General features: G+C 36.6%; 1 protein-coding gene across 1 annotated transcript; it reads left to right on the top strand.

Moving 5' to 3' along the window:
- The first annotated feature begins 2,401 nt into the window (after window positions 1-2,401).
- LOC107830823 (uncharacterized) lies at window positions 2,402-11,973 on the top strand. The gene is made up of 14 exons (XM_016658481.2): window positions 2,402-2,574; window positions 4,373-4,486; window positions 4,800-4,934; window positions 5,033-5,223; window positions 5,495-5,716; window positions 5,951-6,043; window positions 6,170-6,208; window positions 6,865-6,954; window positions 7,056-7,158; window positions 7,314-7,394; window positions 9,206-9,282; window positions 9,664-9,744; window positions 10,899-10,990; window positions 11,454-11,973. Exons 1-14 carry the CDS (start codon window positions 2,523-2,525, stop codon window positions 11,578-11,580), a joined length of 1,497 nt encoding a protein of 498 aa, XP_016513967.1. The 5' UTR covers window positions 2,402-2,522; the 3' UTR covers window positions 11,581-11,973.
- Window positions 11,974-12,942: the final 969 nt, after the last annotated feature.

The following is a 12,942-nucleotide window of genomic DNA, read 5'->3' as shown; positions in this document are numbered from 1 at the left end:
AAAATGTATCACAAAGGCTTAAAAGTAAGTTCTATATAGTGGTTATTAGGCTGACTATGTTGGATGAGGTAGAGTGTTAGCTAGTCAAGAGTTCACATGTCTAAAAGTTGAAAGTAGCAAAAATGAGTATATTGAATGTGTGGGCATACTAGGATAGATAATAGGACAAGGCATAAGTGGACCCCGTGGTGGACAGTTCGAGCATGTAAAGAGGAGAGGTTCGAATGCCCTAGTGAGAGTGTGCGATGTTGGCCTTGGTGGGTTTGAGAAGAGGTAAATAAAGGCCAAAAAAGTATTGAGTAGAGTTAATAAGGCATGACATGGCACATCTACAGCTTACCGAGGACGTGGATCTTGATAAGAAGGTGTGGAAGTCGAAAATTAGGGTAGAAAACTAGTAGGTAGTCGCACGCTTTATCCTTTTCTTACCTATAGTATCAATAGTATTCTCTTAGGGGTCGTTTGGTTGGAAAAAAAGTTATCCCGAGATTAATTATCTCGGGATTAGTTATTCTATCCTCTTATAGGGATAAAAAAAATACTATAATCCCGAGATAACTAATTTCGAATTTCGGGATTAGTTATACTACAATTTTATCCCCAACCAAACATATGATAAACTCATCTCAAATTTAATTTCGGGATTAATTGTCTCCTATCCCTCGTATCAAACGAGTCCTTACTTTCTTATACTTAGATCTTTATTAATGTCAGTTATTTCTTTTACTTCACTGTTCTTATTATCTTGCTGATGTTGGCACTGCCTCGTGTTACGTCTTTTTCATGATCCTTTCACTACTGTATTTTATTTTAATAATGTTGTGACTATACTTTTCCTGAGCTGAGGGTCTATCGAAAATAATATCTTTAACTTCACAAGGTAAAAGTAACTCTGCATACACATTATCTTACTCAAACTCCAATTACGAAAGCACATTTGTTGTTGTTGTTGACAACAATTTGTGTATCATATATTCTTTTGTAACATTATAATAAAACAATCGTGGTGGATTAGTGTAACAATTAACACTTCATGCTAGTATGTCTAAAACCAATAGATGTCCCTTTATTACTCACAAAAGTCCCAAATAACGTCCAAAAATGAAATTTCCTTCAAATGCCCTTGTTATTCCCTCAACCAACAGTCTTACTACATACTCCATTTTTACTTCATTTTATACGTTTTCATCACCTTTTGAGTTTAAGTTAACGATGTTTTCATTGTACCACCAAGAATATGGTGTGATAAATATAATTTCTCCCTACTTAAACTAGAGGTTTCTATTCAAGTCCGAATAATACAAAAAGCAATTCTAATAGAAAAAGCTTTCTCCTTTAGTGGACCTAACACGATGCGAATTCGAATTACTCGGTCTAATGGTTCCGGTCGCCGAATGCTTATACAAAAAAAAAAAATTTCGTTGATTATGATTCGTAGTTTTAGAATTTTTCAGTAATATAATATCTACTATATAATTTATTTTTGTGAAATTCCTTCATTCTTTTATTTTTAAAATGAAATGAAAATGAGTGTATTTAAGGCCGAAGTGCACAATTGGCCACTAATTAGATATGTCTTTACTCTTTAGTCACTGTTTAAAATGTATTTACTCTTTAGCCGATGCTTTATAATTGTTTACCCACTCGGACAAAAATACCCCTATGCTAAACATGGGTGATGTGTAAACATTAAGGACATTGTGTCCTTAACTTCATGAATGCTGTGTAAATATTAAGGACAAAGTGTCTTGTATTTGCACCTTCCGTTGTTAAACATTAGGACATCATGTTCTTAACTTCATATGTGCAGTGTAAATGTTAAGGACATGACGTCCTTAACTTCGTATGTGCAGTGTAAATGTTAAGGACATAATATCCTTAACTTGTATTTGCACCTTCTGTTGTTAAACTTTAGGATCTCGTGTCTTTAACTTCATATATTCAGTGTAAATGTTAAGGACATTGTGTCCTTAACTTTATGAGTGTTGTGTAAATATTAAGGACATAATGTCCTTAACTTCATGAATGTTATGTAAATATTAAGGACAAAGTGTCTGTATTTATACTTTTCGTTGTTAAACTTTAAGACATCATGTCCTTAACTTCATATGAGCAGTGTAAATATTAAGGACATGGCGTCCTAAACTTCATATGTGCAGTGTAATTGTTAAGGATACCATGTCCTTAATATTTACACAACACTCGTGAAGAAAGGGTAAATATATCTTTTCGTATTAATTTTAATAAAGTAGTGACTATTTTTGCTCAGCATTAAAAATATTGGATAAAAACTCGGCTATCCCACGCCATTTCTACTGTATTTAATTTGAATGAATTCCCAACTCCAAATCCATATTGCTATTGGCCCATAAAACCTGTTCTGGACAATTCGCACCGGTTTAAAAGATCCGAACCGAATTTGCCCGTAACCTTTTTCTGCAATTGCTTCTCTGTATAGACGACGAAGAGGGTCTCCGCAGCACAAAGAAGAAACTTCTAGAAATTGAAAAGAAACAAATTCAATGGCATCAATTGATGCCTCTGAAAATCATCTTCCTCAACAATATAACGCAGGTTAGTTATAATTTTGAATTATAAATTGCAGCTGCAGATATTGTTCTTCTGTTCATTAATAGTTAGGAGAACTTCTTTTTTCCTCTTCAATTTCATCAATATTTTCGAAAATTATTGCTTTTTTTTTTTTGAAGAAAGGTTATTAAATAAAAGCTACAAATATTGGAAGTAAGAACGTAGGTGGAAATATTGGTGAAAATTATGTTTAATATTACTATCTCGTCATAGAACAGGAGGTTCAAGTATAGGTATTCCTTTTAGGTTTTACATATTTATTTTTTTAATTCTGTAATTGTACTGAAAAAAAAAATCTGTAATTGTGAAATCCCCGAGGGCCAGTGACACATTGCGGCCGTGCCTCTAAGAGGTGGAGCCAGGATTTTAGAACGACCTCAAGTGCTAATAGCAGGGTTCTAAAGTTAATAGTTGTACCTATTTTTATAAATTTCTTTACAGAAATACACTGATTGAACAAAAGCTACTTGGTTCGGTCGAACGCGTAGCCCATGGCCCCTCTATCTTTCTCCACTACTATTGCTTTAAGCTACTGTTGATGCAGGAAGAAAACCACTATAAATAGGTATCTCTACGAGTAAGAATGAGTATATGATTAACTCAAATACATTGACTCGACAATAGTTGACCATGTAGGGGAAGTGACTAATGAGGGGTAACTTAGCTTATGCCAGGTTGAAAGCTTCCTTTTACTTTAATTTAGGGTTCTCTCATTAAATTCAGTAATATAATATTAATTCACATAATATCTTGAATGATTGAGAAGAAGAAAAAGTTGTCACACAATCACTTGAAAGTTTTGTTTTCTTTGGGGTCCAACTAGCGGTAATTTCTATTAGGTTTTACATTTTATCTTTCCATACCGTGGCATCCTTGTAATACGAGACTTTTATCTGTAAAGTTTGAACTTGTGACTTGCGCCTAATTCACAGATCACAGTTTCTTAGTTCCTTTTAGGTTTTACAATCTTTAACTTTTTATAACCGGAAATTCCCGAGGCTAGTGACGCATGTTTGAAACTTGGTGGATAATGGGCCTGTTCCTCTACTTTCTGCAGTTAAATACCAGACTTTTGTCTGCTACAGGGTTTGAACATTTTACGTGAGCCTAACTCACACATCGCAAGCTGGCTCTTACCACTGTCCCGCTTGGGGGACTTTTCTTAGGTTTTACAATCTCATGTGACTTATGTTTCAATATTTTCAAGTACTGAGTTTTCAAAGCAGTTGTTAATTTTTTTCAAGATGTCTTTTTTTTTTGGCTGATGTTGCAACAAAAATTACTGATGGGTTGCTCTAATGGTAAGCACCCTCCACTTCCAACCAAGAGGTTGTGAGTTCGAGTCACCCCAAGAGCAAGGTGGGGAGTTCTTGGAGGGAATGATGCCGAGGGTCATTTGGAAACAGCCTCTCTACCCCACGGTAGGGGTAAGGTCTGCGTACACACTACCCTCCCCAGACCCCACTAGTGGGATTATACTGGGTTGTTGTTGTTGCAACAAAAGTTACTTTACTTTTATTAAGACTTCCAAACACAGTTTTTCGAATCTTTCAAAAATTTAGAAACTAGTTTTTGAGTTTTCATGATATACTGGTTTCATGCTGCCTCTTCTTTTTAATTTTTTTTTTTATTTGGGGGGGGGGGGTGTTCTTGGTGGTGAGGATGCATTATGTTTGGATTCTGGAAATATGCATACTAGGTACTTCATAGGGTAAAGAAGGAGAAGTTTGATTGTTTCCTTAAAAAAAAAAGGTGAAGTTTGATTTTTGGATTTCTGTTGTAGGTGAAGGCAACAGTAGTTTGTATACAACTTCTGGAATGAGCACTGGATTGGGTTGGTATGTGCTTGCACAAGACCAACAGCAGCTAGGCCCATATACGATACCTGAGTTGCGTGGTGAGTTTCTAAACTTCCGCTGTTCAATGAGTAGATGTAAAACATTTTACATTGCTCTCCTTGAATGACTTTTGGTCGAGATGGACTGTAGTTTTCTTTGTTTAAATTGGAGGAATTCGTCTTTGATAACTTTCTTCTTTTGTATAGGTGTTTATTGAGTTCTGAATGCCTTATGCCTCTCCTTTTTTGCTGTCTTTGTTGCTTTTAGTTTTAAAAGTTTCAGTTGTAAACTATCAGCCTTTATTTTGAACAATTGTAGTCATCTGTAGATGGTCTTAGGAGATTTCTAAGCTTGTTTACTTGACATCAACAGAGCACTACTCTGCTGGATACCTACTGGAGAATACACTTGTATGGTCAGAAGGAAAGAGTGATTGGCAACCACTTTGCTCGATTCCTGGATTGCTAACTGATGTACCTGAGCAGAGCACTGATGGTACAAATTCAGGTGAAGGATTTGGTCGCTTAAGAAATGAACATGCAGAAATGTAATAACTTAATACTATGTCGCATTTGGCTGAAACACCTGTTACTTGTTTTCTGCAGGTCCTTTGACTTCTAATGATCCATTGGATGAGTATGAAAAGTTTCAAAAGGAAGTGAAAGAGGCGGAGGATGAGCAAGTAGTTGATGAGGAACAAAGGCCTTCAACTCCTCCAGATGGTGAAGAGGAGTTCACTGATGATGATGGAACTAGGTACAAGTGGGATAAAGCTCTTAAAGTTTGGGTACCTCAGGTAGTATATTACTTCTAGCTGTCTTCTTTGTTCCTTCGCTCCTCAGAAATTTAACTTTGTAACATAAAACAAGTTTGTGATCACATCTAAAGCATAAGCTTTTTTTGTTAATCTGATAACTATTGCTTGATGTTGCATTGCTATTATTATTCTTTATCAATTCTTTCCAAAAAAAAAAAAAAGGAAGAAAGAGAACATCTTGTGACTTGTACTTCTGTACCTTTTCTCTGTTGTGCTTTGAAAGCTGTCTTGATAAAACGAGGTTCTATAGGAAGATCCAACCGAGAAAAATGAGTATGGTCTAGAAGATATGACTTACGCTGAAGAAGAGGAACTTTTCCCAACTTTGCCCACTGACGATTCTTCTGGAAATGAGAACAAGAGCATGGATAACATTGAAGCTGATAAGACTGCTGGAGATTCAACTGAAACCACAGCGGCGACACATAATGGCAAGAGAAAACTGCCTGAAACAGATGATTCTGAAAAGAAGGTTACTCACTCTGTAACTTTTATTTTTCTCCAGGTCAAAGGTTACTTTTGGCTTTTTGTTTCTTGGTTGTCTGGATTCAGGTCTCATTTGCTGTCTTCTTCTTTTGGGATAAAAAGATTGTAAAGTATAATTGATTGCTTTTTCCTCTGAGATGAGCAGGCATTATTCCATGTGCATTCTCTCTTTTTTTAAAATACATATCATTCACACCTTTCTTTTCTACTGCCTGTGCAGGAAGCGAATAAACCTCCAGATAGCTGGTTCGAATTAAAAGTCAATACTCATGTCTATATTGCAGGATTGCCAGAAGATGTCACTGTTGACGAGGTAGTTAGCAATTTTGTTACTTATCACCTAACTGAAGGAGTCCTTTTGTTTGTTCCTGTATATCTCTGAGCAGTGCAGCATCCTTGGCTTCTTTATTATGCTACACTAATGTTGAGATCATTGCAGGTGGTTGAAGTCTTTTCAAAGTGCGGGATCATAAAGGAGGTGCGAAACTTCTGTTTTTACCTTATATATTCATAAAAATTTGATTCTGAAGATTGTTGTGGCCACATCTAGTCTATCGAGGTCATTTTAATTTATTTTCTGCTTAGGATATTACCTGTATTTTGGCAAAAGATGCATTGTAGGTTGTTTTCTTTTGTTACTTTGGGCTTCACTTTCACTAGCCCAGAAACTCATTATGAATATGCAAATGAAGATTGTCTCATGATAGGTGATCAAACAATTCTCATTTACTAACTTATGGGCATGCTCTCAAGGCCTAAAGACACCACAGAGTAACTTAATACGTCCCCAACTGATAACCCTGATATTTAGATGCTGAATTCCTTTTAAACTTATTTCTCTTCCTTGGTTAGTTTGTTTTGCTTGGCTCACTTGACTGCTGTTTTTCTCCATAGACTATTTTAGTTATTGGCATATTATATGTATTAAATGGATCTGAATCCATCTTATATGCACCATTATGGTGATTGTTGCACTGCATGACTTAAAGGAAATGGCAATCTTCCTCAATAAGTTTATTTGGAGCTTTTTGGTTGTTAAATTGTGATCTTTTGACATTGGTTATAAGGTATTCAAAGTTTTGGCGCTACATAACAGTATAGAATTGTTATGATGATCTATTATAAAAATTATAGGATCCAGAAACACAAAAGCCTCGAGTGAAGATTTATTTTGACAAAGAAACTGGAAGGAAGAAGGGCGATGCACTTGTTACATACCTTAAGGTAATGGTTCCTTTCTGAAGTACAAACCATGACTTTTGGAGTTCTTTATTGTAATTGTTATCCATGTTTTTTATCTTTATTGGGTAACCTTTGTGCATTAGGAACCTTCAGTTGATCTAGCCATTAAAATTTTGGATGGCGCACCTTTACGCCCAGGTGACAAAATCCCTATGACAGTTACACAAGCAAAGTTTGAGCAAAAAGGTAAATAGTCAGATGTTCTTTTGGTGCATTGCAAATTGTACTTGTTGATTAGTCTTGCTATTACATTAACCAAATAAAGCATCGGTCATCTTTGTATTTATAGTCACTTGAATGCCTTATTGTTTCCTTTGGATAAACCTTTATTGACTTCGCAGGGGAAAGGTTCATACCCAAGAACGTGGACAAGAAGAAGAAGAAGAAACTCCAAAAAGTTGAGCATAAGATGCTTGGCTGGGGTATGTCTTTTACGTGTCTTTTATTTATAAGCTGGTCTTATGCCACAATATTACCTTTCCGGGTTACTTTTGATTCAAAGAACGGTTTGGTTATCGAGATCCTGAAATGCTCTTTTATTTATATGTTTGCATTACTGTTGCTACAGTTTTCATATCTGTGTAAATGAATCTTCTTTCCGTTTCAGTTTGCTCTGTGTGAGTTTTGGTTTTGATAAGTTTGGAATAAGTTAGCGACTGAAACCAGCATTTCAGTTTTGCAGCAGCTGAACTGACATAATCATTTCTTATTTCTTAATTGGTTACACATATTGTTATCCAAAGCGTCCATCATAACCTGTTTGGTTATAGTCCTCAATCAGTCCGTAAGTTTTTTAATTTGCATTGTGTTTTGGCTCTTCTTGGATAGCGAACATGTTATTAACAGTTTGCTGCCGTAGCATCCTGTTCTATTTCTCTGTTGCATCTTAACTTGCCACTGGCTGCTCAATTAGCCTCTGGAAAGTGCATGATAGACTTACATAATCAGCACCCTTGTCTTCTCATTCTAGGTCATTGATTCCTCCTATCTATACACCCTTAGCCTGAAATTTTCAGCCACCGAGTTCTATCACACATGCACCCTGACAAACTCCTTCCCGGATTAATCTTACATAATCAGCACCCTTGTCTTCTCATTCTAGGTCATTGTCTCCTCCTATCTCTACACCCTTAGCCTGAAATTTCCAGCCACCGAGTTTTATCGCACATGCACCCTGACAAACTCCTTCCCGGATTAATGCCTTTCCTACTCTTCATGTTTGTCCTTACATGCAGAAACAGTAAATCTGCACCATCAAGCAACCCCCTTATTTATTTCATTCGTCTTCAAATTCAGCTTCTCTCCTTCATCCTTGCGAGGTGCACTATCTGCCCGGACCTCGCTCCATTCAGAAGACTGAATAGTCATGAATTCATGATCTTATGTTTTTGAGCTAATTCAAGCTTAAAGATAAAAGAACAAAAACGTAAAGAGAGAAGGATCAGTTCTTGCCTTTACGTCTGTATTTGTATATCAAAAGATAGGTATAGAGCATCTTGTATCAGCTTATACAAAGTAATCTTCTTTGCTGGGTGGGTGGGAGTGCCGATGGGGGTTATGGGAATAATTAGACACTGGCTTTGGAGTTAAAGATCATTGAGCTTTCAAGTCCGCTTCTTATTTGTACCTAGAATTTTTTCGAGTATGGAAAATTATAAGTTGACTCTTGAGAGATATTAAAGTGTAGGCAGAATGAAGCTGGTAAAAGGCATAGTGAATTTCGAAAAAATTTACTGTGAAGAAATGGACTTTGGTACTCAACCCCGAAAGCTAGCTCAAAAGGTGAAGATTGTCCAAGACCATATAAGGAGACCATAACTTGTATCCTCCACCAATTTGGGACAGTTAACACCGCCCCTCACACAAAAAACTGGACATATGGAGTGTGGACAACATAACATGGTGGGTAAACCAAGAATAGGAATGAGTTTGGCTCTGATACCATGTGAAGAAATGGACCTTGGGCCTAAATCCCAAAAGCTAGCTCAAGAGGTGAGGATTGCCTAAGACTATACAAGGAGACAACAACACATTTCCTCCACCAATGTGGGACACTTAACATTTACTGATCTTCTTTGTTGCTTCTCAGTTATTATTGATTCTTTCTTCTATCTCTAATTTGAAACTCGGTTTATGCTAAGATATTATCAGTTAATGCAATGAATGGCTACAACATATATTTTCCTTTTTCCTTTTCCCCTCTTAATTTTCTTTATTACTGGTGGTTATTCAGGTGGTCGGGATGACGCAAAGATATTGGTTCCAGCTACTGTTTTGCTTCGCTACATGTTCACACCAGCTGAATTGCGGGTAATGTTTCTATGTGGATACTCATTTTCTGTAACATTTCAATTCGGTCTGACTGGAACAGTAAATTGTACTCAAAGTGTTAACAAATGAATTGCAGTTGCCAAATTGCCATACCTTTGTAAACTGTTGGCATATCAATGCTGATACTGGCAAACATAACATAGTAATAAGCAGTTGCAGCATATATTAATCACTATGAAGTGGAGGCAGTTAATCTGAAGTTCCAGTCATTTTGTTCAGGAAGCTGTCTTGCTACTGTTTTTACCACCATGTAGTTTTTTCTAGTTTTGCTACTAGTTGAATCCTTGAGTGTGAGATTTACCTATTAGTTATTGTTTCTGAGCCGCCGTTCAGCTAATGCACTTCAGATCTTGTCAATAGGAGGATGAGCATTTATGCTCCGAACTACAGCAGGACGTCCAAGAAGAGTGTTCAAAGTTTGGCCCAGTGGACTTAGTAAAGGTATTGCCTGTTCTGATAAAATCCATTACCCACGGTTTCCGGATTTTATAATATTGCTTATTTATGTTGTGATATATAAACTATGCTCTACTAGGAGATGAGTTATTGATGTGATTTTGTAGACCAATATAGGGTGATATGTGCGCCTTCTGAGTTTGTTGAATTTCTAAATTATGTGGTTCTGTGCAAAGCTGTTTTGCTCTTTTCACCTGTCAGTAAAGTAGGAATTCTGGGCCTTCAAGATTATAAGTACCTTTTATAATTTTAGAACAACAATTTGCAGTAAAGATCAGAGTCGAAATGCTCAACTGTTCCATAAATTTACCGGGTTTGGTTGCTTGCTTCTTGTTGCACTTCTACATTTGTGCAGTTGATTGAAGGTGGGCCTTGATGCTTCCTTGCATCTAGTACCCTCTACATAAGCAACTACTATGCTTCGAAGGAATAGTTACAGTGCATTGCCTGCTTGTTAATTATGTTAAATTGGAATCTTTGTCAATGGATATATGCGTTTTAAATCCAGCTTAAGCTTCAGTTCTCCGAATAGCACATAAATAAGCACAACTGATTATTCTAAGCAGCTACTCAACGTAGAAATTGTCTGGTTGTACATCTGTTCTTTTTCTGCTGATGTCTGGGACTTCTTCTATGGTCATATTGCACTATTTATACTGGAGATTTTTTGAGCGGTTACTCCTGCTTCGACACACCCATTTCGAGTGGGTACAAATTGTGGTTGTTTATTTCCGCATGTAGTTCTTTTTTACTGCCAGTCTGGCGGTGACCGAGACTTCCTTCCCCTTTGTGGCATGTGGAACTCAAGGAGTTGAGGGATTTTATGTGGAGTGGTTTTCCTGTTTTCATACTCCTATCCTAAGAGTAGGAGCGGAAAGTTCAAATAGATTATTTACCAGAGTTAGACAAACAAATATTTAAGTAATCATTTGAAATATGAGAAAATCATGGTTAGTTTACCACATAAAGATTAAGATCATAAAAACTAGTAAAAATTTGGTTACTCGCAAAGTTTGCGTTTTAGGGAAAGGAGTCAAAAAAATCAGGTCAGAAAATGAAATATGTTAACTAATGGATTGAAAAAGATATTGCAGTAGGATTCCGGTGGTTTTATCTCATTCATTGGCTTGCTTTTGCAGGTGTGCGAAAATCATCCACAAGGGGTTGTTTTGGTCAAATTTAAGGATAGAAGGGATGCACATAGGTGCATTGAGGCGATGAATGGACGCTGGTAAGTGATTGCATCTGAAACTTTTGTTATCTCATGCAGAGTGTATTGTAGTTCTTTACCCGAGTCTTATTGTTCCTTCTATTCGATTTATATGACACACTTCCCTTTTTAGTTTATTCCCAGCCTTTCTATATTTTGGAACTCTTTAATTTTAAGTTTTTTGCGCTTAGTGATATATGCTCTTACAGCCACAAAAATGTCATGGGCATGTTTAAGACCACAAGTTCCAATTGTACTTTTGGTGTGTAGAGAGTCTTTCTTTCTTTCTTAAACTCTCCACCAAATACACAACCATATAAAATGAAAGATGGAGTATAAGCAAGCATGTAATATTGTTTATTTTGTGAAGTTGCTTTTCTGTATAGACAGCAGAGTGATCAGCACCTCTGAGAGCTTGAACTTTGTTCCATTATTGTCCTTGTTTTGTTTCCCTTATCTGATTTATATTCGTTTATTGTAACAGGTTTGCTGGTCGGCAAATCCATGCTTGTGAGGATGATGGATCTGTTAACCATGCTTTAGTCCGAGATATAGATGAAGAAACTGATAGATTAGAGAAGTTTGGAGCTGAACTCGAAGCTGATTCATAGACGTGCTTCTCCATGTGGAAATAGTAGCAACACTTATTTTTGCTTGCTGTACAATCCATGCCTCTATGCACTCTTTGAATAGGAATTCGTTCTGAAGGATCCTGGCTTTTGTATTTCGGCGGGTCTCCGAGATCTTGCAAAAAGATTTTCATAGATGTGATATGAGCTGAGGTCGCCACATGCCAACTATATTTGTAATTGCAAGTAATGGGTTATCTCCTAGTTTTCTCTGGAGTACATGTGACATGATCAATTGAAATGAGAGTAGAAATTTCTCTAGTGCTTGACTTTTGTTTTCAGAATGTGACTTGCTCTGTAATTATTGTAGCTGCAAAAATTTGTTCGCTGATCGCTCCTCTTTTTGTCACTGAAAGTCCTTCTAGTTGTCGATTCTCTTTGTTCTCTCCCATTCCTCTCACCAGTATCAAAACTGGACTTGTCTGGTATACTTTTGCAAAGAAATGTACTTCTGTTATGTTTAAATTGTGGAATTCCTGCAGGGTACTTGAAGTTACATGCTTATTTAGGGGTCGTTTGGTACGCGGGATAAGGGTAGCATAAGGTAAGGGATTAAATTATTCTTTATGTTTGGTTGATTGTATAAATTTATACCATAATTTATACTATCAACCAAACATGGTATAAATTTAGTCCCAGACTTAATACTGGATATTCCACTTATCCCGTCAAACTTCAGATTATTTTATTCCACCTCCCAGGTGGGATAAATTAGTCCAAGGATTATAATCCCGGGATAATTTAGTCCGGGTACCAAATGACTTCCACCGTAGTCTGTGTATGAGCAGGAGGATCTTGTGGATCACTGTTTTTTTGGGGCTATATGTATCCGGTATTCGAAATTAGTTGGGTTGACTAATTCGAATTTGGACCGCGTAAATTCATTTTCGGTGAAAATGTTATCTACGAAGAGTTTATTCATTCTCATGGTTCGAACTTAGACGTTTCTAGTTTAGGGTAAAGTGATTTCATTCATTCTACCACTCCTGTTAGTATGTGTTAAGGTATTGCTTTTAGCCAAGTGATAACATAAATAACATAATTTTCATACTGACTACTGAAAATTGGAACGTATCCTCTTTGTTTCATCTTATATGGTATTTTATCCTTTTTAATCAAACTCCAAAAGTAATGAATATAGGATATTTTGACTTTGAAAATGATTTCCCGTTGCTCCTCATCAGCTTAGCTGTAACACCTCAATCATTTTTTGTTTTTATATTCTCTTTCCCACACAACGGTCATATTCCCGATCAAAGTCACAAATATGACCGTTCCCCCTCCACCCCCCCACCACCCCCCCCCCCCACACACACACACACACAAAAACCCCTCCACTTTCTC

Source organism: Nicotiana tabacum, chromosome 13, assembly GCF_000715075.1.
Source record: "Nicotiana tabacum cultivar K326 chromosome 13, ASM71507v2, whole genome shotgun sequence".
Classification (NCBI taxonomy): domain Eukaryota; kingdom Viridiplantae; phylum Streptophyta; class Magnoliopsida; order Solanales; family Solanaceae; genus Nicotiana; species Nicotiana tabacum.
The sequence above is the reverse complement of the archived record's forward strand: the minus strand, read 5'-3'. Positions and strand labels throughout refer to the sequence as shown.